Below are 25,574 nucleotides of genomic sequence, written 5' to 3' on the forward strand. Positions count from 1 at the left end.
CATAATTTGGTTAAGCAGCCACTCTAGCAGACTAATAGTCCACCAAGATCTTTTTCTCCCATTTAGTGTGTCAGGCCTGTGGGTTTGAATTTGACATGTGTGAGTGGATGTCAGAAGCATCTGCTGGCCAAATTTCCTGGATGCGCACAAAAGCGAGAGAGGTCCCTGCATTCGAATCCACACCTCAGCAGGATCAAGGAGGTGATGATGAAGGTAGAAAAAAAAATAATATCTTTTATGTATTACTTTCAGTATTCTTCTTTATGGTGACTAGTTATAAGACATTACATAGGAGGCCTTGGTGAATATACTGAGTATATTTTATTGAAAATACATTCTGCCATAGGAGCTGAAGGTGAAAATAACAATTATGTTTCCAACAGTGTAAAGGAAGAATTATATTAGGTTAACAGTATCTTTTAAGTTTTATTATTTCCTTCAGGATTTATTATTGTGTGAACAAAAAGTATTAAAAGGCTTTTTTTTTTTTTTTTGTTAATCCTGTTAGCTTAGCTTTTTTTTTTTTTTTTTTTTTTTTTTTGAGACAGAGTCTCACTCTGTCACCCAGGCTGGAATGCAGTGGTGAGATCTCGGCTCACTGCAACCCCTGCCTCCTGGGTTCAAGCGATTCTCCTGCCTCAGTCTCCCAAGTAGCTGGGACTACAGGCACATGCTACCATGCCTGGCTAATTTTTGAATTTTTAGTAGAGACAGGAATTCACCATGTTGGCCAGGCTGGTATCAAACTCCTGTCCTCAAGTGATCAACCCATCTTAGCCTCCTGAAGTGCTGGGATTACAAGTGTGAGCCATCATGCCCGGCCAAGTCTGCCAGCTTGCTTGCTTGCTTGCCTGCCTGCCTGCCTTCTTTTTCTTTCTTTCTCTTTCTTTCTTTCTTTCTTTCTCTTTCTTTCTTTCTTTTCTTTCTTTCTTTCTTTCTTTCTTTCTTTCTTTCTTTCTTTCTTTCTTTCTTTCTTTCTTTCTTTCTTTCTTTCTCTCCTTCCTTCCTTCCTTCTTTCTTTCTCTCTTTCTTTCAACACTGCTGTGTTGTCAATGAGTTTCTTCCTCTTGCTAATATATTAATTTGTATTTTCTGTTTACTTTTATTCTTTTTGCTTTTTTTCTTTCTTCCTTTTCTTGGAGGGGTGAGTATTGTTACATTTTTTTTTTCACTGATCTGGAAGCTTTAATTTATATATCTTATCGTTATGACTATTCTTAATTTTTAGGGTATATTCTTTATATGAAATTTCTTTAAAAAACCTAAAGTGCTTTAGTATTTCTGCCTTCTTGAACATGAGAAAGACCAAACTACCATTTAATTATTTTTTGGTCCTGAGTTGCAGTTGAACATTTTAAAGAGTTTTAAAGTCAATATCTTGTTATGATACTTGCAATTATTAAGATTATATATTTCATTATTTTTCTTACTCACCATTGTTTTTTAGATTTTATGCTTTCCTTCTTGGTTCCCTTATCCTCTTGCAAAGGTTGACTCTTTAATCAATTGTTGTTTTATTTAGAAAAGATCTGTGGTGATGAGCTCCCACAGTACCTGTAAACTTAAAAGGTTTTAAAATTGTTCTCACTTCGAAATAATAATTTATCTGGTCATACAATTTTAGAATTTTTTTTTTAATTTCTAAGTACAGGGTGATTTTCCCTCTTTAGCTCCTGATATGTGCTGTAGTGACAGAGAAGTCTGAGTGCATGTAATGGTTTTTAGTTTAATGCAGATTTAAAATTTTTTTTTATCTTTGTTATTTGAAAATTTCAGTATGGTGAGTGCAGGAATGAGTATATGTTTAATTTTTAATGCTCAGAATGCACACATATCATCACTTGCAGAAATTATGTTATTCTATTCAAGTAATTGTCTCTTACTCTCTCTAATCTTTTCATCTTGAGTTTCTTTTAAACACAACTAATGTTCATACTCCATAACTTGACTGCTCCTTTTTATTTTCTATATAATTTACTCTATTTTGAGTTACATTTCAGGGATTCTGGTATGTGAATTTTCTCTTTGACACTATGGCCAGTCTAGGTTATATTCTGCCTATTGAGCATTTAATTTAAAGTCTTAATTTATTTTTGTTTTAAGTGTATACTTGCTAATATTTTCTTATTTATTTCCTAGTGTATCTTAATATGTTTTTAATAGAATGTATTAGAATTGTATGAAATTTAATTTCTTTTTTGTACAATTTATAAATGTAATTAGTTTTTGCTGTCTTTAGCATTATATTTGTATATTGTATTGTGCAGATTATTATTTTTTATTTTTTATTTTTTTGGGGTAGCAGTAATATTATTATTATTGTTGTTTATTTTATTTAAGTTCCAGGCTACGTGTGCAGGATGTGCAGGTTTGTTACATAAGTAAACATGTGCTGTGGTGGTTGGCTGCACCTGTCAACCCATTACCTAGGTATTAAGACCAGCGTGCATTAGCTATGTATCCCAATGCTCTCCCTCCCCTCACCCCTCAACAGGCCCCAGTGTGTGTTGTTCCCCTCCCTGTGTCTGTGTTCAAGCTGTTCAGCTCCCACATATAAGTGAGAACATGTGGTGCTTGGCTTTCTGTTCCAGCATTAGTTTGCTCAGGATAATGGCTTCCAGCTCCATCCATGCTCCTGCAAAGGATGTGATCTCATTCCTTTTTATGGATGCATAGTATTCCATGGTGTATATGTACCACATTTCCTTTATCCAGTCTATCATTGATGGGCATTTGGGTTGATTCCATGTCTTTGCTATTGTGAAGAGTGTACAGACTATTTTCAAAAAGATTAATAGACTTAATTTTTAGAATTACTCTTTTCAAACTGCTTTTTGCCTTGCAGGTGCCTTCTAAGTTTGTTGAAAGTCAGACATGATTTACTGTGTAAAAGACATTAATGTAAATAGTGTAAGCTTTTACATTACGTTTATCCAGCTAAGGATTATATTATGCTTAGTATTTGCTGTAGCTGTAAATATCTGAGGCTAAAATTTGGTCTCATGTTCTTGTTTTTGTCTTTCTTGTTGTATTTGGGTTTCCTTAGAGACTTCTTTTTCAATAAACATCAGAGACATGCAGCAGTTTCAGTAGCATGAAGAAGCATTTCAGACTTTATTTTTGAAAATGAATTTGTAAAATTATAGAAATCTCTTTATAAATCTGTGTTGTCAGTGTTATTAAGTTCAAGAACAGCTCAAATTGGTTTTAAATATCAGATGGGGAAAACTTATATACAATATCTTTATGTAAAACAAAATCCATAGGTGACGTTTAAAAGGACTGTAGATATCTCATACCTCTATGTGGCTTGGTAAGAAAGAAGACATTTTAAGTTGCATTTCCTAAAACTATAAAGGATTTTCTACAAAAAGTAAATCAAAAAATCATCCAGAGGGGCAAGAATTCTGGGAAGGATGAAGAAAAATTCTTGATTAAAAAAAGGATTGAATTGTGATATTTAAAAGAAAATGACAGTAATTTGTATAGCAATTTGTATATGTAGGTTTCTTTTATAGGAATCTTGAATTTTTACAAAAGGGTATTATCAAATTTTGATTATAGAAATTAGGAGATTTCTCTACATATTGGAAATAATATACAAAATGAAAACCTGTTGTTTGTAGTTGATGTAATCATTTGAAAACACTCTATCGTTTTAAGTAAAATATTTGTGTTTTAAGTCTGGTTTTGAAAACTTCAGAAATGTAATAGTTTTAGTCAGACAGAAAGAAGCTAATGTTTTCCTAAATTGCTTCTTTTTTCTTTTATCTTTCAGGTTATTATGTATGGGTAGGTGCTAAGAATGCTTTCACTCTTAACCATTTAGACAGCAGGGCTTATCTAAATAGCTCTGTGTGTCATTGCCTGGGCAAGAGCTGTCATCTTCAATTCTATTATGCTATGGAAAACAGTGTCCTGAGAGTAAGACTGTATAATAATAAGGTAAGAAGAAAGTTGCATTTATTTCAAATTCATTGAATCAATGAAGTTTCTAACTCTTGGCAACTTGTGTTTCGATTTCTCCGTTGCGTATAGGCTTTTATTCTTTAACTTGACTTTATTTGGTATACTTTTAAAAAGAATGATTAAGAAACTAGCATAGGGGACACTCTCATGTACAAACATTAATGTGATAACTTGCCCAATATTATTTCATAAAGTTTTCAAAATTCATGAAAGTATATTAAAGAAACTATAGATCTAATAAAAATGGGATAGCTGAGATTCTGTATTGTGAGCTCTGTATTGAAGCTCTGATGTGATCTGTTTTGGACATTACATCTATATATCATTAGAACTATAAATATAATGGTTAAATCTTACTTGTTTGGGTAGCAGTAGACATAAATTTTAAGACTGGTAATTATTGATTAAATATTGAACAATGGCACACTGGGTAGAGTGAGTCCATTCTTCTTCTCTCTCTCCTTGTCCAATATGCTCAATGAGTTCTAGAGTGTAAAGTTGGGTGAGTACTCCAATTAGTATAACAGATAAAAATAAACTGACAGCTGATTCCATAGTATAGGAAAAAACCCTGCTTTTTCTACTCTTATGCACTCAGCACTCCCAATATCTCACTTCTGACACCAGATGCATGTTTTTTTTCCAACACAGCAATTCAGTTCTCTAGTGGACACCAACTGAGTGTCCTGTGATTTGCCTCAATTCTGACACTGCTACCTGGAGATAGTACAGATTCCACAGGTTGAGGTCTCAGGCCCACAAGACTACCCCTACTTCAGATGTCAATCACAAGCTTCCTATTGTGCCTCTTACCTACCAGCTATAAATCGGAGTTCCCATGACCCCCTTCTTAGGTTTGATAATTTGCTAGGATGGCTCACAGAATTCAGGAAAACATTTTATTCATGTTACCCATTTATTATTAAAAATGTAGATGAACAACCATATGGAAGAGATGAATAGGGCAAGGTATGTGGGAAGAGGGGTGGTGCTTCGCTTCCATGCATCCCCAGGTGTGCACCCTCTAGGAACCAGCATGCGTTCAGCAATCTAGAAGCTCTCTGAAACCTGTACTTCAGGAATTTTTATAGAGGATTTGTCACGTAGGTATGATCAATTATTAGCTCAATCTCCAACCCCTCTCTTCTTCCCCGAAGAGGTGGGGCTGAAAGTTCCAAGCTTCTAATCATAGCTTGATCTTTCTGGTGATGAGTCCCTTGCGATTCTATTAACATCCCTATTGATTAGGAAATTAACAGGTTTTTGGGAACTCTCTGCCAGAAACTGGAGATGAATAAATATATTCATAATAAATAATATATAATGCATAATTATATGTTATATAATATATAATAAATAGTATATTTATTATTTTATGTATCCATATTTATATGATTCACATAATTACATTTATATGTATGTGAGATATCTATAGATATATATCTCTACACATCCATATAGATATAAATATATAGACAGATAAATATGGATGTCATACATATATATCACATATCTGTAGATGTGGATGTGATACATATATATCTCCACACACATCCATATACACACATATAGATATAAAAAGTAATATACATATGTATATAAATTCTTTTTTAATTGGATGAGATATAATTTTCCTGGCATTCTGGAACTTGTTATGTTTTTGTGTTTTTTGCAATAGTACTTTGCAGTCACTGCCCTGCAATCTGTTTATTTCATTCCATTTGGTAAGGTGTGGGGGGAGGAAGAAAAGGGGACAACATCTCCCTATCCTTCCTGCAGCATTACAAACTGTCCAGATACATGGGATGAATTTTACCAAAAAGGAAGAGAGAAAAAATTTAACTGTATCCATGTATGTTCCACCATTCATGCCTCAATATTTCAGTTGCTGTCACCTGTGCTATTTGAACCAATCCCAGCGAGTCTCCATGCAATCTGCAACATTCTATAATTTCCAACTCCTTCTTCAATAAAGACATAGTAGAGAAATTCTAGAATAATTTCGATGAGTTTAAATTATAGTTTAAATGGTTAAATTGTATATGTGGGCCTATGGTAGTGCTTTTCAGATGACAGATAATTAATTATTTCATTAAAATTGAATGAATTCTTAGCCTAAATTTAAGTAGAAATTTGTATTATAATATAGTCTAATCCTGAGGATTATTTTAATCTGCTGTGAAAATGAGTGATGTATTTTAAAAGTTTCAATGCATGTAGAATGGAATTGTGTATTTAATTATGAATGTGAGTATGTATTGTGTATGTGATTATGAATGTGTATATGTAATTATTAATGTGTGTATGTATTATGTAATTATGAATGTGTGTATGTAGTATGTATGTAATTATGAATGTGTGTATGTATTATGTAATTATGAATGTGTGTATGTAGTATGTATGTAATTATGAATGTATATAGATTGGAATTACTGAAAATGAGCCATGCCATTCTTCTGGTGGCTTTAGAACTATACTAGAAAGGAGTGAAAACAAATTGGCTTCAAGTGTTACATCATATATAAATGACATTAGATACCACACATCATTTACTCTTTTAATCAGTAATACAGTTATCAAGATTCTGTCTCTCATATTATAAGAAAAGAAGTTAATCATAGGGAAATGATCTAGTGTATTAACCAGAACTAAATGGTTGTACATCTTAGAGATTGTTGACTGATGCTTGATTCGTTAGTATCTTGTGAGGTATCCTGTCTTTTCTGACACTATTTGCTATCCTCTATACATATGTTGCTCACTGATGCAAAATCTGCGTCAAAGTACATTGAAGTCCCAAGTCAATGTTTTATCACACACTTAAAAGGACTCCAAACCTATCATTTAAAAAAATAGCTCTTGATGAAAATGATGATTTACATCTTTCCATGAATAGAATGCTGTTTTCTGTTGTGAATATCTATTACTCTATAAATGGGAGCAGGTAAGCCAAGAAATATCTAGCAAGAATGCTAAAGGTTGTTTTCTTTATTTCCAGAGAACATTAGAACTTGAGAAGTGAAAAACTCAGGTGAAGGCAAGTTGCTAAATAAAAAGTTCACTCTTTAGAATCAGCTCAAGTGTGTAGCAATTCTGGTTTGTACCATCTAACCATTCTTGGTTTAGGTCTGCGTCCATGATCTATAAAATAATACTCATAGCAACAGCCTACTTTTGTTCTGTGTAGAGTTTCCATATAATTATTTACCAAGAAATTTACATGTAATTTTTCTTTACAACCAAATATACTTGTAATTCTTTACCAGATTACATGGTCTTATTCCTAGATGAGATCAAAAGTAGTGAAACTCAACAAAATTGACTTTGGTACCCTTGATTTCTTCACTGGAAGAGAAAAGCACAGACTGGCATCTCTAAGAGATAGAGTGTTAATAAATATGTTAAATATTTTTCTTGAAAGGTAAATTGGCATTATTGATCCTGGACTGGGGGAGCAAAGATATATTTTTTAAAAAAATATTTACTGATTTTAAGATGAAAGTAGAACATCACTTGAAAAGCTTTGCTGATTTGGAGATTTCTTTTTTACATTAACACCTGTGAAAAGTAACTAGAAAGAGGGAGAGTAAGAACAGAAATAAAATGAAACCTGATTTCACTTAGAATAAATTCTTTTTACAAAACATTGCTAGTACCATTAGACTGGAAAATGTATAGAAAAATCTAGATCTCATTCACTGTATACTATGAACTTGGCTTATGAAAAACCATTTAAGTTTGGAAAGAACACTGCTCACTTTTCAAAAATGTAAGTGCACCCATCTTCAAGGGGAGCAGAGGGGAATCAATTAGTCACTGTGAAAAAAGAGCACAATAGCTCTAAATTATTTCATAAAATGAAAACGGGGGAAAGTGGTGAATGCAATTTGCCAAGAGGTGTCACTAAAAGCATCTGTGTAGGGTGTAAGTATTTTGATGCTAAATAACTGAAGTTGTGTAAGAAATAAGCAGAAGAAAAATTAGTTGCTTGTCTCAACTTTTTATAACTCCAGTTCATCCTGATCCACCATGAAAGCTATCAGCCGAAAATATGTCCACCCCATGTGCTTCATTTTCTTGTGGAAATCTTCACAGTTGATATGAATAAGTAATGAAGTAAATTGTAATGGATTTAGACTATCTTCTGAAATATTTAGGACTTGGAAATTTGGAGTAGGCATCTGAGGGTGCAGGACTAAGTTGAAAGAAGATTCATTTATAGAAAATCTTGGGCATGCATAAAATACGTGAGGCTGAATGAGGACACAAACATTGATATCACGTATCATTTGGATTACAACAAGATGTTGCCTTTCAGGGCTGTTTTCTATCTCACGCTAGAAAGTGGGACAGAGCCAGGCTCAGAGCTCAACCTGAGACATAATTATGTCAATCTTCACATTTTTACCATGTTGTTACCTAAAAATTCATGCATTCTATATGTAAACATTATGAACAATTTGGTCTGTTTTTGGGAAGAAATGTCAGTTTGAATGTCTAATAAAATGTAAATAAAAATAAGATTTCAGAGCATAAAAGCATCATCATAAATCATAAAGACCAATGCCATACATGCCATAGACAAAATTTTGAGTACCTTATAGACTTTTTTATTTTATTTAGTTTTTTTGAGACGGATTCGTGCTCTGTCACCCAGGCTGGAGTGTAGTGGTGCCATCTTGGCTCACTGCAACCTGCGCCTCCCGGATTCAAGTGATTCTCCTGCTTCAGCCTCCTGAGTAGCTGGGATTACAGGCACCCACCACCACGCCTGGCTAATTTTTGTATTTTTAGTAGAGATGGAGTTTCACCATAGACTTTTATTGAGCTTCTTACATTCAGTAAATGTCTTGAATGCAGTAAAGGCTTGTTACTACACTCATAGCATGTAGTGACAATTTTACATACACTTTGCAATCTGAAAAATGATCATTGTACAGGTACATGACATAGATTTCTCTAAAAGATGTAAATAGGCCTTTGATAGAATGACCAAATTAAGAAAATACTTTTCAGAATATAACTGTATTGTTTGGAACTTGGACCAAATGTTTCCACAGGAAAAAATATTTAGTATAAATTGAAATTGTGCAGAAAATGTATCTGACAACATTTTTAACCTTTATATTGTTTGCCTGTAATCTTTTTCTTTTCTAGTATCATGGCAATATTACAAAATGTAATAATGTTATTGAGATCAACATTTAAATTGCTGATCTTATTAACTGTTATTTAGAATTTTATTTTTGAAACACAGTACTGTTTTTTTAAAGATTTCATCCAAATTTTTGTTCCATCCTAATACTGTTTATCTACAAAAAGCAGGTTTACTACATAAACATGCTTCATTTTCTTATTTTTTTATGATATTCAGCTTTTTCAATTTTACTACCAAGACTTTAGATTTCCTAGTACTTTATATCATACAGCTAAGGAAATAGCTGCTAAAATGCAATTAAGAGAGCATGTATGTAAATGTGAAGAATAGAATATGGGTAATGAGTGATGTCTTTCTCTTCAAATCAAAGGAAGAAGAAATATTTTGGACATACAACATATCAACTCACAGCCAATGGGTGAAAGCAGATGTGTTAATACCAGAAGATCTGAAGACATTTAAGGTATGAAAGAAAAATAAAAACAACAATTTTTTTTATCGTGGTTTAAATTTTAGCTTTGCAGTAATAAATTGATCATGCACTGCTAAAGTTAAATTAGCATTTAAGTTAGGGATGCGTGCTTGTATATTTGGGGAGAGTGATTGCTTACTTTTTAAATTGTACTTTTTCCTTCTGAGACCAAATTTCCCTTGGCGGGGGAAATAGAGTGTATCCACTCTTGTTTACAGCTTCCTTATTCTCCACAGCCTTCCTTTCTTGCTCCCCAGCACCATGCTTTGCCCCAGGGAAACAAATTGCATTATGAAGTAGATAAATAGTAAACTGGTATTGAAACTTAGTAGAGTATAGGCAAGTATTTTGAATGCAATAATTCATATCTTTATAACACATGGATAGCTCTATGTACACCAAGAAACATATGAAACATACGTAGGCTCAATAGGAATGCTGTCTCTTAAAAAATTAAATTGATATTTTGTGTTGTATTAGGTTGGTGCAAATGTCATTGCAGCTTTTGCCATTGTGGCTTTTGCCATTGCTTTTAATGGCTAAAACCTCAATTATTTTTGCACCAACATGATATAGGGAATGTGTAAGTTTATTTATGCTGGAGTGTGAATATCAAATGATGATACTGATTATATGTGTGGGTTATGAAACCAATTTCATTTCTTTATAGTGATATTCCATTTATATATCCTATCACGGCCTACTGAGTTAACATTTTGACACTATTTAATTTTTGTAGGCTGATATCTGTTTTTATAACTTCTCAAGTATTAAACAAGTTTCTTTTTTCATAAACCGAAGATTAAATTTTGTTTTAACTCAAAGATAAAACAAAGTGAAATGTAAAGAAAATGAATTTGAGAGTTATTCCAAGTTCTCAAGTGGATATGTAATGTAATTAGCTGTTCAATAATTATAGGCCTTTGAGATCTAAGTTTAAACCCATCAGTTTTTGAACCTCAAATTGATATCATTTCTGCATATCTGATCTCTTGCTGCTATGAAAATATACAGCTGTACATTAATAATTTTTACATGTATGATATTTGTTATGGGAAAAGTATGTAGCAGCATACAAAGTTTTCTTATTGTTGGATATGATTTAAATTTAATATTATTTTCTAAACCAAATTATTAGACATATTTGCAAACTGAAAATCTGACCTTAAGTAATTATTAATGAACAAACAAATATATATCCCTTGTATTTTTTTTGTTTGAAATGGAGTCTTGCTCTGTCACCCAGGCTGGAGTGCAGTGGTGGGATTTTGTCTCACTGCAGCTTCCACCTCCTGGGCTCAAGCAATTCTCTTGCATTAGCCTCCCAAGCAGCTGGGACTACAGGCATATGCCACCATGCACGGCTAATTTTTTGTATTTTTAGTAGAGATGGGTTTCATCATGTTGGCCAGGCTGGTCTCAAACTCCTGACCTCAAGTGATCCACCTCCTTGCCCTCACAAAGTGCTGGGATTACAGGTGTGAGTCGCCGCACCTGACCTATCCCTCGTGTTTTGAAAAGAAAATCTATTCAGTAACTTTAAGCTGGATGAAACTGAAGGAAGTCAGTTTTAATTCTTAGTATCTGGCTGGAATTTTAACCACATTTAGTGCTGTTTAATAGAACTTTCTGCATAATGGAAATGCTTTATATCTGATGTCCAGTATGGTAGCCACTGATCACATGAGGCTACTGAACAATTGAAATTTGGTTACTATGACTGAGGGAACTAAATTTTATTTTATTTTCATTAATTTGAATTGAAATAGTCCTCTGTAGCTCATGACTAATGTTTTGGACAGCAAATAATTAGTTATTTGTGATACAGTCAGCTATTTATATTTCTACACTTTTGGTGTTAAGTAATAATTGCTCTTGGTAGAAACTCAAGGAATGCTAATACTTTGACATTATCTTACACTTGACCAACAATGTGTGGTTGTTTCATTTGCTAATATTGCTTATCTCCAGAAAAGCTAGCAATTCAATTGGTGACAACAAAATTTATTTACTTTGACACTTCTTTTCTCATTAAAGAAATTACTCTTTTATGTAAGTTGAATAGAGTTTTATGTTTATTCCTTTACATTTTTTTATTCTTATATTGTGTCTGTTTCCGTTTGCCTGATATTTTTCCTCATATATTCAAATACTAATTTCAGTAGTTAAAAAATAAGTCAGATGCAGTTACAGCTCTTGTTCTATAAGTAATGGCAATACTTCTTATTTTCCTTGAAAATGAAAGAAAGAGAGCTGTAAAGATGATGACCAAGTAACAAGTTTGCAGTCAGGGACATTTTTGATAGTTAAGTGGGATGCTTGTGTTTTGCCTGATCCTGGGAGGTTTCTCTGAGCCTTTAGTGGAGCAAATGTTTCCATCAGTTTTTTTTTTTTATACTTTAAGTTTTAGGGTACATGTGCACAACGTGCAGGTTTGTTACATCAGTCTTATGAGCACGGGTTGAGCTTATCAAACAGGAACTTTGTTATATATTGCCTTGGTTGCTTTAAACACTTTTTCTCAATAACTATTTTGTCTTTATCAACTTTCTTTAGTTTTTTGTCTTATTAAGGAGATTGCAAACTCATAAATTGATCTTTTTCTTCCTAAAGATTATTTTTGAAGGGACTCTTTTGAGCCAGAGAAGTTTTATTGGGCTTGATCACCTCTGGGTCTATGCCTGTAGACAGGCCCAATCCAGAAAGCTTTGCTCTGCAGACGAATTCCCTTGCGCTAGTGGCCAGTGCATCGCCAAAGAATCTGTCTGTGACTCTCGGCAGGACTGCTCCGATGAGAGTGATGAAGACCCAGCAACTTGCTGTAAGTGAGTGAATGACTTACTAGTTTTCATGCTCTAATTCAGGACTGTTAGTTGGATTTAAAATAGTCTTTGTTTCTATCAAGGCAAAGGTAAGTCATATATGTATGAAATGTGATAAATATGCATTATCGCTCTGAAACTATTAGTACTATTCCTTCAGGGATCTCTATTTTAACTTAATGTTTTGGTGCTTGTTGCAAAGTCTGCAACATCTCTCAATTTATTCTACAATTGAATAGTTATGATTATTGTTGGCTGGGTGTGTGAATGTGTGTGCTTTGATTAAAGAGAAGATGGGTGGGAGAGGGAAACTTTTTGTACCTTCACCTTGGAGGCATATAGTATGGGTTGCTAACTTTTATTGCGTATGCTTTTTTTCCTCTCTAGTCAATCATCTTGGAAGCTGTAGCTGGGAGGGACGAGTAGGAGGAGGACAGCCCTTCCTCCAGGGCAGCTACCATGATTGTAGAAATCACTTCAGCCATCATGGCTGCCCTGGAGGAAGGGCCCCTGTCCTCCTACTTGCCTAGAAAACACTTCAGCCAGCCGGGCGCAATGGCTCACTCCTGTAATCCGAGCACTTTGGGAGGCCGAGGCAGGCAGATCACGAGGTCAGGAGTTCAAAACCAGCCTGGCCAACATAGTGAAACCCCCTTCTCTGCTAAAAATACAAAAAATTAGCCAGGCATGGTGGTGGGCACCTGTAATCACAGCTACTTGGGAGGCTGAGGTAGGAGAACCGCCTGAACATGGGAGGTGGAGGTTGCCGTGAGCTGAGATCGCGCCATTGCACTCCAGCCCAGGTGACAGTGTGAGACTCCATCTGAAAAAAAAAAAAAAAGAAATCACTTCAGCCATGACTGGCGTTTGGGAGGGCCCAAGTGCCCCAACACCTTTCTTTCAGGCCTTTTCTGAAGAGTCTTTGATAGAAGTGATGACAAGAGATCCCATTACTATTCAAGCATAGTCATAGTTCAACAAAAATATAATTTAATTTACAATCCACAGGATGATTCTCATATGAGGTAACTTAGCAACTGAGATCCCTGTGTCTCTTTAGAAAACATGAATTCCAAGGATATGAATCCAGTTTCTGTATCACAAACAGGTGGTTTTTAAAAGATATTAAAAATTTGACATTTATTTTACTGCAGTGTCTTATTTTAGTGAGATGTTTTGTTGAGCAGAGGTGAAAATATTATAAGATAAATGCCACCTTTTAAGTGAAAAGCTCTGTATAATAGGTTTCTCTTGGGAAGCTTGGATTTTATTAAGAGCAATGCAGAGGGACATGGGAGAGAGGAGATGAGAAAGTAAGGCTGAAATCCCCTTCTGCCATGTTCATCAACAGCAATCCAGTTAATACTTCAGACTCCTAGCTTTAAAACAAGTAATAGGCTAACCAGTGTGAGCTCAATGGAGCTTTTGGGCTGCTCTCTTCTTTTGTTCAAAACAAACAGTGTAAGAACAATTTATTTACTCCAATGTATGTGAAGTTTCTTTCTATGTTTTATTTAAATATTTTACAGACAATTTGCTTCATTTCGGTTGGGGAAATATTTCTTTCTAACAGTTTCTATAATTCTTAATGTCAATAACTGAAGGAAAATATATTTCCTTTCTTTCCACTTATATAATTTTTTTTTTTTTTTTTGAGACAGTGTCTTGCTCTGTCACCCAGGCTGGAGTGCAATGGCATGATCTCGGCTCACTACAACCTCCACTTCCCAGGTTCAAGTGATTCTCCTGCCTCGGCCTCCAGAGTAGCTAGGATTACAGGCATGTGCCACCACACCCAGATCATTTTTGTATTTTCAGTAGTGACGGTTTTCACCATGTTGGCCAGGCTGGTCTTGAACTCCTGATCTCAGGTGATCCACCTGCCTCAGCCTCCCAAAGTGCTGGGATTACAGGCATGAGCCACTACACCTGGGCACTTGTATATTTGGAAGCTTAGCTTTTTCCCCTTCATTGTTTTCCCCGTAGTAAATCATACTTTATGTTCACCTTTAAAAAATTGTTTAGCATTTGATTTTCGACATATTTTCTCACTTACTGAAGTTTCATTGATTATGTATATGACATTTTTCCAATTCAGTAGATCTTGATGCCATTTTGCTATTTTCTTTGGGTGAATGCAGGAACGGGTAATTGTGTTTCTCAACAAAAACAGTGTTACTTATCAGTCTTTTAAGTTTTTAAATAGTGTAACCTCATTTGTCCAAAGAAAACCTGTCATGTTTGCGTGATTGAGATTGACTTGATATAGGGAATATGTCATAAAAATGTAGCCATATTGTGTACAGTATATATGTGTATTCATGTATTTTGATACCAAAATGAGTGTTTCATGTAAATATATATACAATTATTTATGCTGTGAAACTATATAGATTTGAATTATTAGAATTGATATAAATTTACACTATTTGCTGCACCAAAGTATTTAATATATTTGTGCATATGGACACGTGCATATGTATATTCTTACAAAATAAGAGAGGCTTTCCTTTGAAATTTAAAACCATATTGAAACATTTTACACATATGTAAACTTTGTATTTTACAAATTTGAATTTGTAATATCAAGTTTTTTTCATAAACGATTCTTCCATGTTTATGAAGCACAAGAAAAATACCTTTATATCTTTTTTTAGTGCACTTTAGAGTGAATCTCTAGGAGGGTATAGCTTGTGCAGGCAGTTTGAATAGCACCAGGAATACTTACCAAATTCTGGAGAATAAGTAAATATGAACTCGAGAGGATTGTCGGTTGGTATTCCACAGTCAGTGTGCTTTTCCCCAAAGGCAGACTCACTCAGGTCTTCTCTCATTATCAAGTTGCCCTTACTTTTAGGTATTATTTTAATATATGCCATAACATAGCCTCCAGACAGGTGGCTTCTTAAAATCAGTTAATGAAAACGGCCTGTGGGTTTTGCTGCAATAGCAAACTCCATGGACAAAAGCATCAGCATTACCTGGGAACTTAGTGGAAATGCAGAACCTCAGGCCTTGGCCCAGCCTTACAGAACCAAAAGCTACATGGAACAAGGTCCCAGGTGACTTGTCTGCATATGAAACTTTGAGAACCACTGTACCAAAGAGGTTTCAGGAAGGAAGACAGCTAGGGGAAAAAAAAGATGGCATCTAAAAAAATTGATGAAAACTAAAGGCAGACAAGTCAGAGTTCTCTCAGGGTAGAAGCAAAAACTCTCATTACTTTGCTAGTCCTTAAGAGCATCAATATTAACAAAATATTTATAATGTGTATTTATAATATATATTAACACAATATTTATAATATAATCCTGTTAGAATCTAGTATATTCTCATTAAATGAAATATTCCCCATTCATTTCCCATACATAGCTTTCTTTCTTATTTCACAGAGAGCTGATTAACTTCTGGAGGATTCATAAAATATTTTACTTTTCGTGATCCAGAATTTTTCTCAGCTGCACAATGAAATTCTTTCTTGTCTGCTCATATGCTGTAGTGGTTAAATATGCAAGAGAAAGCTTTGTCATAATCTTAAAATATTACTTTAACTGATGAACTCTGAGTAAAATTTCTCTAAAACCTAACAATAGATTTTTGATGTTTATTAACATAATCCTGTATTAAATGAGGGCAGTTAAGATTAAAATATATCTGCACCCTCATGTTCATTGCAGCATTATTCAAAATATCCAACTAAAAGAACTGAAGTCTCTGAGAATGGATCAAACAAGTGGTGTGTGTATGTGTGTGTGTGTTTGTGTGTGTGTGTATAAAATATATATGTATTCACAATGGAATATTTTTCAGCAATAATGAAGAAAAAAATCTTTCTATTTGTGACAATGACGAGCCTGGATGGGATTATGCAAAGTGAAATAACCCAGACAGAGAAAGACAAATACAGCACGATCTCACTTATACATGGAATCTAAAAAAGTTGAATTTGTAGAAACGGAGAGTAGAATGGCAGTTGTCCAGGGCTGAGGCCTGGCAGAAATCGGGAGGTGTTGGTCAAAAGATACAAATTTTCACTTACAAAATGAATAAGTTCTGGGAGTCTAGTGTACAGCCTGGTGACTATAGTTAATAACACTCTATTGTATACTTGAAATCTGCTGAGAGTAGATCTGAAATGTTCTGATCACACACACAAAAGGTAACTGTATGACGAAATGATGCTAATTAGCTTTACTGTGGTAATCCTTTCACTATGTATATGTATATCAAAACATTACATTGCGTACCTTAGTTACAATTTTATTTGTCACTTATACATCAATAAAGCTTAAAAAATTAATACATATATATGCAATATGTTTTAAAAATCTCTATCAAAATAATTAAAATACAACATGCCAAACATATCCAAAGATACACATTGGATCCCTGAACAGTTTATACATGAAATAGATCTAATTTTCAGACACACGCTACAACATAGATGAACCTTGAAGACATTAAGTGAAATAAGCCAGAGACAAAAGGACACGTATTGTTTGATCCCAGTTATATGAGGTACCTAAAGTAGGCAAACTCGTAGAGACAGATAGTAAAATGGTGTTTGCCAGGGTTTGAGGGGAGGGGAGATGGAAATTATTGCTTAATGGGGGTGGAGATTCAGTTTGGGAATGAAAAAGTTCTGGAGATGGATGATGGTAATGGTTGTACAACAATGAGAATGTACCTAATATCATAGAAGCTTACATTAAAAATTGTTAAAATGTTACATTTATGTCATGTATATTTTACCACAATAAAATACACATTTGTATTTATATATAAAATTTTCAATAACTCATATAGAAAAAAAAATATATATATATATAGAATCTACTTCACTGTGTTCCAAAGAAGTTGGCATGATAGATCTATCTTCAAATCAAAATAGTTCAGGAAATTCCATGAAAAAGGGTTTTTTTTAATTATAGGACTTTAAAAACAATTTTAAATGCTAATATGAATTGTGTACCTTCAAAGGGGACGTTCGTATAATAGTCAAATGAAAGAAATTTAAACCAAGGATCTTGTACAATGCATTAATTTTTACTGTGATATTGTCTCTAGACATCTTTCATGTTAAAAAAAAATGTTGGGCCGGGTGCGGTGGCTTACGCCTGTAATCCCAGCACTTTGGGAGGCCAAGGCGGATGGATCACAAGGTCAGGAGATCGAGATTATCCTGGCTAACACAGTGAAACCCCATCTCTACTAAAAATACAAAAAATTAGCCGGGCGTAGTGGCAGGTGCCTGTAGTCCCAGCTACTCGGGAGGCTGAGGCAGGAGAATGGTGTGAGCCCGGGAGGTGGAGCTTGCAGTGAGCCGAGATTGCGCCACTGCACTCCAGCCTGGGCCACAGAGCGAGGCTCCATCTCAAAAAAAAAAAAAAAAAAGTTGAATGCTAAAACCCTTCATGAAGGGAAAGGAAATACCAATATAAAAATATTTAGTGTAGCAATGATCTGTGTGGGTTTCTGATACATATTAACAAAATATTTATAATGTAATCCTGTTAAAATCTCATATATTCTCATTAAATGAAATATTCCCCATTCATTTCCCATACGTAGCTTTTTTTTCTTATTTCACAGAGAGCTGATTAACTTCTAGAGGATCCATAAAATATTTTACTTTTCGTGATCCAGGTTTTTTCTCAGCTGAACAATGAAATTCTTTCTTGTCTGCCCATATGCTGCAGTGGTTAAATATGCAAGAGAAAGCTTTGTCATAATCTTAAAATATTACTTTAACTGATGAACTCTGAGTAAAATTTCTCTAAAATTGTGAACAGCGCCATATCTCATACTGCGTTTAGAGATGGTGAAGCGTATTCTGTAATCACAAAGTTAAAATAAAAGCAACTAAGTAATCAAAATCATTGTTTTAATGAAAGTACTTTATTTATAACATGAATAGATTTTTTTAGATTTTGCTAATGTTTACATTTAACACATATAGTATGATAAGACATTTAATAATTGCCAGAATGCATTTGACTCTCCTGGCTTTCTTCAGATATTTATAAATTCACTTTAAAGATTTTGAATTACACAAGGGAGATATTAATGGAAGAACTTCAATTTAGTTACTGGAATTTGATTTATATTTTACAGTACTGTGAAGTTCCTGAACTTTTAGCTTTAAAAAATATTCTTTTACGTGTACAGGAACACATTAGTAAAAACAGCCAAGCAATTCACCAAGGTTTTTACAGAGGTGGTGGCACCATGTCACCATGTTGCTTTCACACATCTTTACGGTGATGGATTTTGAAAGCCAATTTTCATTTTTCAAAGGACGGTGGTAGTTAGCATTCTGTAAAAAGCACAATGATTGACATTTTTTAACCGATAAAACATCTAGGTAATGAAAGAAATGGTTTGAACTTTTGTCCTAAAGCCAAATTTCAACATTTATACAATCAAAAGTTGCTTTTATCTTGAGAGCTTCTTTCTTTATGTCTTTGCGGTTGAGTGACTAGCTCAATTGTGAAGAGTCTGGGTAAGGGTGTGGGATGCATCAGTCATATGGTACTTTCTATTTTCACACTCATCAATCTCGTTGCCATTTCACACCATTGCCTTGTTGGGGAAATTAGGATGGTGCCTTCGGCAGCTATCTGCAATGAAGAACATTGCTGTTTGCATGGACTTGCTTCCTTTGTATAGCAATGCATAATTTGCTGCCCTAACAGTGCAATATTGAGTTTATTACCCAAACAGGGACTGAGAAAGGGAAAATAAGAGATGAGGTATTAATTATTATACTAGGACAACAGGCATGCATTGAGGCAACCCTGGGCCAGGCCAGACATGTGGTCACTCTACCCATGGAAGATTTTGTATTCCAGGGAAGTGTGTTCTAGGAATTGGGGGTACCCTTGTAGAGAGAAGGATTCCTTCGTGAAATCCACAGCCAAGAATTTGGAACTTTGAAGCACATTTCAGAGGCCAGATATGTACTTTGAGTCTTAAATATTTCTGTACTCCACCAACTGACAGAACATTTTGGAGGTGGCATAGAAGGTGGCAGAGCTCACAGAGGACCGAGGGATTAGACAAGAGGGTTCTGTGAATGCCCAAGGAGAAAGTCACAGCTAGGTTGTAGGTGCTCAAGATTGTGTCAAAAAACAGAAGGCACTCTCCCCTGGGGAGTAATGTTTTATCAACAATCATATCCTATAAATTATGTAGACACACCTGAGAAAAGAAAAACATAGCCAACAGCAAAGATTTCCAGCTAGGTATATGGGCAAACTGCACTTCCTTGTCATATCAGTGCACTATTAGGCGATGTGCAACATGCTTTTATTATTATACTATAGTCAACTTTCTTGTTTTTTATTTGTAGGGAAATCCATTTAGAGGGAAAAATAATATTCATTTGTAATGAAAGAAATGCTGTACCAAAATCTATGGATGCTCAAGTCCCTGGAGAACTTGAGCCTCGGGGAAAAGTCAGCTCTTGTATCTGCAGGTTACACATCCTGCTAGTACTATATTTTTGAACCACTATTGGTTGAATCTGCAACAAGGAACCCACAGATATGGAAGACCCACTGTCAAGCATGGCTTTCAGATCTAAAGATTCAATTTGCATGTAGAGAAATCGGAAGTGGCATTGTCATTTGCATACTGCACTTCAATGTTTTAAGAGTTGACATGTCAGTGATAAAATGTGTGGTCATAAAATCAGGTGTCCCTATTTACAGAGACTTGAAGATGCTTTGATTATTAAGATATAGTGAGCTTATTTGATATGCTGGTTAAATTGGCCATATTATTTAAAATTTACAAGTTGAACACAGTGGTCAGAAGCCAACCCATGGTGATGGAGTCTTTATAATTATGAAACAGAGTTCCTGGTTTAAGGAGGCTTCAAAGTATGAGCTTTTGGTGTCAGACAGGTTCAAAGTCTGGATGTTCCATTTTCTAAAATGTACCACAGGCAAGTTGCTTCATGTTCTGAGTTCCAATTTTCTCTTTTAGGAAATGGTATTTACTATGTAGAGTGTAAGAATTAAGGTTAATATATGTAAAATACCTGCTACATACTTGGAACTCAGTGGTAGTATGGCTGTTTTTATTGCTATTAAAGATGATAGCATGAAGATCTTAGGAATCCTGTCAAAACTATGGGTGTTTTCTGACAACTTAATTCTCCTTTTCTCCCCCACTGTTTGAAAAGTGCCTCAGCATAAAGAGGAATATTTAGGAATAAGCTTTTAAATTAATTGTATTAATTTATCCCCGAAAGTACTATCTAAGATAGTCTGATACTATGATTCTTATTTTAGGAAAGTGAAATTTAAGCACATAAAAATGAATTTCTTGAAAGCACAAATCAAGCTATTAGACTTTCTAGTCGAATGCCCAGTCTTATGAAACCATCTATTTTTCTCTCATAAATTTGGTGTCAAAACTGTGAAAGGTGCCTATAAAGTATGCTCCAAACCCCGACTTTCTCTAGAACCAGTTCTTTTATGATAAATGGAGGAAATTAAGTGCTTGGCAACTTTTGAGTTACGTATTAAGAGAAGACAGGCTCAGGCTGGGCACAGTGGCTTGCGCCTGTAATCCCAGCACTTTGGCAGGCCAAGATGAGCAGATCACTTGAGGTCAGGAGTTCAAGACCAGCCTGGCCAACATAGTGAAACACTGTCTCTCCTAAAAATACAAAAAATATCCGAGCATCGTGGCATGTACCTGTAATCCCAGCTATTTGGGAGGCTGAGGCAAGAGAATTGCTTGAACCCAGGAGGTGGAGATTGCATTGAGACATTGAACTGAGACTGCACCACTGCACTCCAGCCTGGGCGACAGAGCGAGACTCTGCCTTAAAAAAAAAAAAAGAAAAGACAAAAGATAACACCAGCTCAGTTCAGAATATCTAATTTACCTGCAATTCCAAAATGGCTAGGCATTTTTTTTTTGAGAAAGTGTTAGGATAGAATAATAAAATGAATACTGAGATGCTGACCTCAAGTTGTTTGCGTATCCAGAATTAAATTTCCCCCTTCCCAGTGGATTTTTTCCTTTAAACTACCATCTCAGCAGGTTTATACTGGGCAAGCAAATTAGTTACTCCCTGAAAAGCTCTGGAGTTCCACCTTGCATCATTAAATACAATGGAGATGGCCAACCAGAATGAAATGTACCAGACTTACAGATACAGAAATGTACCAGACCCTTCCATGTGGAAGGGTCATGCCTCGCACAGCACCTGAGATATTGTGTGGGACTGGATAAAGGAAAGCTATTCTGATCGTTAGAGAACCTTCACTACCAAGCAGAATAATTTTGCAGGCCTCCTAAGATGATTAGCTAGCGTAGAGCAGTGTTTCCAGGCATGCTCTTCATTTCTCCTCACCTGTTTTCTCTTCCACATGTAACAGCAAAGCATCTCACCTGTGACTTTGAGTCAGGTTTCTGTGGCTGGGAGCCATTTCTCACAGAAGATTCACACTGGAAGCTGGTGAAAGGATTGAATAATGGAGAGCACCACTTTCCTGCAGCTGATCACACAGCAAACATAAATCATGGTAGGACAGTTTCCTCTTTAAAAAAAATTAGTTTTCTTTCTTGCATGTTGTGGAATGATGATACTGTGTATTTTCATTTTTCTTCTGTAGACTATATACATGGAACTCTGGTTTGTCTTGCTTTAAAACCTCCTGACCAAGTTAATAATTGGTGGGTAATTGAGTTCCCTGAAAGGAGCGTTGTTTTAATCACCAACATTTTTGTTGTTGCAATTTTTATACGGTTGGGTTAAAGGCATAAAGAGGTGGAAAAGTTTTCTGATCATTTTCTCAAGTTGCCCACAATCGAATACAGTAGGCTTGCCTTCTTTTTAGAACAATCCAATTTTTTCAAAACAGGAAGAAAAATAGTCTAATCTTGTTTCTGGGAACTGAGAACAGAGATTTAGCACTATCTGTAAAATAAATCTACAAATACTTGAATGCAATTTAATCAGTCTTCGGGCTTCTTATAATAAACAGTCTTATTCTTCCACATATATATTTTTAACCATCATTCCAGTGTTTACATATCGTCTTAAAATAGAGGAACCATAACTACCTGTGGTATTCCAGTAAGCGTCTGTGAAACTCCAATAAAACAGAAAGGGTTTGTTCTCTTTTTTCTTTTGTTTTGTTTATATTTGTCGTCGAATGTCATTCCCCATAGACGTTAGCATCATATTAACTTTACTTTTTAAATGTATATGTCTTAAGTAAAGACAGTGTCTCGCCATGTTGCCCAGGCTGATCTCAAACTCCTGGCCTCAAGCAATCCTCTCACCTCAGCCTCCCAAAGTGCTGGGATTGCAAGAGGGAGCCACCATACCTGGCCAACCTTATAACAGCACAACTGTACTTGTACTGTAGATCATCTTTCAACCTCATTGAACATTATCCTATTTGTTTCTTCTTTCAGACTTCCAAAGAATTATACCAAAAATAAGTATTGATCATATTTTTAATTACAGCCATTGGAAATTGGGGTTGGTGGTAGTGGGTGAGGGTGCTAGGGGATGGGGTGGGAAAATTCAACCATCCGTCTGTTGGCTACAGCCATAAACCTAGTTCATTGTTTAACAGTGTGGTAAGTTCTTAATTTTTGCTTTTGTGCCATGACTCATTTCTTTAACATTTTGTAACAGACTAAGTTAAGTTTAAAGTTTAAAATAGAAAGGGGACTATAAATCATTGAAACTATGTATTAACAGCACATTTTCTCTAAACTCATTTAATATTTTACTTCTTTTCCTCTGTTCAAGCCAATTATTAAATACATAGCATAGACGATACCTGGATGCACAAAGATGGATGCCACGGTCCCTGCCTTTGAGGTGGTCTGAGTCTGGTAGCTGAAGTAGATAAGCAAGGAATTGCAATTGGTTATGAAGAATGCTTTAAGAGGCATGGAAGGTGATTCAGATGGATTCGAGATGCCTTATTGAAGGAGATGACTCCTGAAATGAGCACTGAACGGAAATGAAAAGTAGTCAGGGAGCCAGAAGTAAGGAATTACGGAGAGAAGGTGAAACCAAAGAGAGGTGGGAGGGATCATGTCCTAACTGGAGGAAAGAATCCCCAAAGAGGGCAGAAAGATGGGAGTAGTTAGGAATGAAAGATGTGTATGATTGGACAGGGAGAAGAGAACTGATGAAACAGGAGAGGAAGGAAGGGGAATCTAGAGAGTGCTGAGGAATTGGAAATGTGTCTGCAGGATGATGGTGACCCAGGTAGTCATGTTAAAGCATGTGACCAATCAAATTTGCTCTGAAGGGCTGTTCTGCCTGAGATGAGGGGAATGGAGAGGGTGAAAGGCTGGAGTTGAAAAAACATGGATGTACTAAAGAAATATCAGTAAGAGATGATGAAGGCCTAAGCCAAGGCAGTGATTCTCAAAGGGAAGCTGTGCGGGCAGTGTGTCATGGTGGTGTGATGTGAGCATACCATAACCAGTTAGGGAAGAGCACGGGCTGCCCAGGGTTCTGTCACGATGTTGACGGTGCACCCATGTCTAAATATTAGGGTGCTTCAGTTTTATTAGATAGAAAATAGAGAAAAGAAAAGTAGCTTCTCTGTGGAGTTGTCATGAGGATTAAATGAAATAACACCTGTGAAGGTTTTTCATGTAGTAAGAGCACCACAAACATTAATAGATATTTGTTGTCCATTCTAATAAGAAGACTAGGAATAACACCAGATAAGACAATTAGAAAATATGTTTGTAATTCACCTTTGGTCTCTTGCCATCTTATAATTTCTACGTAACTATGATTTGCATTAAAAAGATTCCAATAGAGCCCCTGTGTTAGATGTTGAAAGACCCATTCTTTTCCAGTGAGATGAAGAATAGTGAAAGATAACAATATGACTGATAAAACTAGGGGCAGCTGGTCTCACCCAGAGTGTTAGGGACAAAAACGCAGTCTTTCTCATTTTAGAAAGGGCCAATAAAAAAAAAATATATATATATATATATCTGGATCAGGGAGTCAACATCTCTTTACCCATGATTGCCATGATCAAACCTTAAAGAGAATCAGTAGTGGTTTTAAATTGCAAGTGTGGAGGAGAATTAAAAAAAAAAAAAGGACCAGGAAGAGAAAGGAAAATGAAATGGAAATTTCTGGTAGAGTCAGAGGCAGCCTAATAGTTCTGATATCTAAGAAAGTGGAGTTCTAGTTCATTTTGTTCTTAGAGCCTTAAACATATAGGTTGCAGCTTTTAAATCTATCTATCTATCTATCTATCTATCTATCTATCTATCTGTCTATCTGAGACAGAGTCTCAGTTGCTCAGGCTGGAGTGCAGTGGTGTGATCTATACTCACTGCAAAGTCCACCTCCCAGGTTCAAGCAATTCTCCTGCCTTTTCCTCCCAAGTAGCTGGGACTACAGGTGCACACCAGAATGCCCAGCTGATTTTTTGTTTTTGTATTTTTAGTAGAGCCGGAGGTTTCACCGTGTTGACCAGGGTGGATATGTTGATATTATGTAGTTTTCGTGTGTATGTGTGTAAGTAAGCCTCGAATTTCCTTCCTGCCTTTTTTGCTTGGTTTCTACCTTCCTATTCCTACTCTGTTAAATTTCCATCGAAATAGGCAACTCATATTAATTATGTTCCACTTTTATCTATGTTCATATAGTCACACACAGATATATACATAGTAGATACATACATATTCAAAATTATATGTGTTTCTTTGATTGTTTATTTTATAAGAAATATATTATCTTGTAACTGTTGTCCCTATCTTGTTACTAAATATAGCTTATGGCAGTTGCTCCAAGTCATCAAATACTATCTATTTTTTTTTCATTTTTATGATAAAGTATTGGTAAAATGTAAAATTCAACCATTTTAGTGTACAGTTCACTGAGTTCTAACATACATATGCAATTGTGTAACCATCACAAAAATGAAGATATAAAACAATTCTATTCCTGCCCCACACATTGTTCTGTGCCATTTTGTACTCAATAATTCTCCCACCTGCCACCACTGACACCAGTGATCTGATTTCTAGCCCTAGTGTATGCCTATTCCAGAATGTCTTGAAAATGGAATCATATCATATGTAGCATTTTGATTCTGCCTTCTTTCAGTTAGCATAAAGGACTTGAGACTCATCCATG

At 35.3% G+C, this 25,574-nt stretch overlaps 1 protein-coding gene across 1 annotated transcript in view; it reads left to right on the top strand.

Moving 5' to 3' along the window:
* The window catches only part of MALRD1 (MAM and LDL receptor class A domain containing 1), a 678,818-nt gene that overhangs the window by 74,886 nt on the left and 578,358 nt on the right, over positions 1-25,574 (top strand). The window contains exons 7-11 of the mRNA XM_024253733.2: positions 67-213; positions 3,779-3,945; positions 9,498-9,590; positions 12,213-12,420; positions 21,817-21,963. Of these exons, the coding sequence (XP_024109501.2) occupies positions 67-213; positions 3,779-3,945; positions 9,498-9,590; positions 12,213-12,420; positions 21,817-21,963 (762 nt within the window). The remainder of the gene's footprint in view (positions 1-66; positions 214-3,778; positions 3,946-9,497; positions 9,591-12,212; positions 12,421-21,816; positions 21,964-25,574) is intronic.

This window comes from Pongo abelii, chromosome 8 (genome assembly GCF_028885655.2).
Source record: "Pongo abelii isolate AG06213 chromosome 8, NHGRI_mPonAbe1-v2.0_pri, whole genome shotgun sequence".
NCBI lineage: Eukaryota > Metazoa > Chordata > Mammalia > Primates > Hominidae > Pongo > Pongo abelii.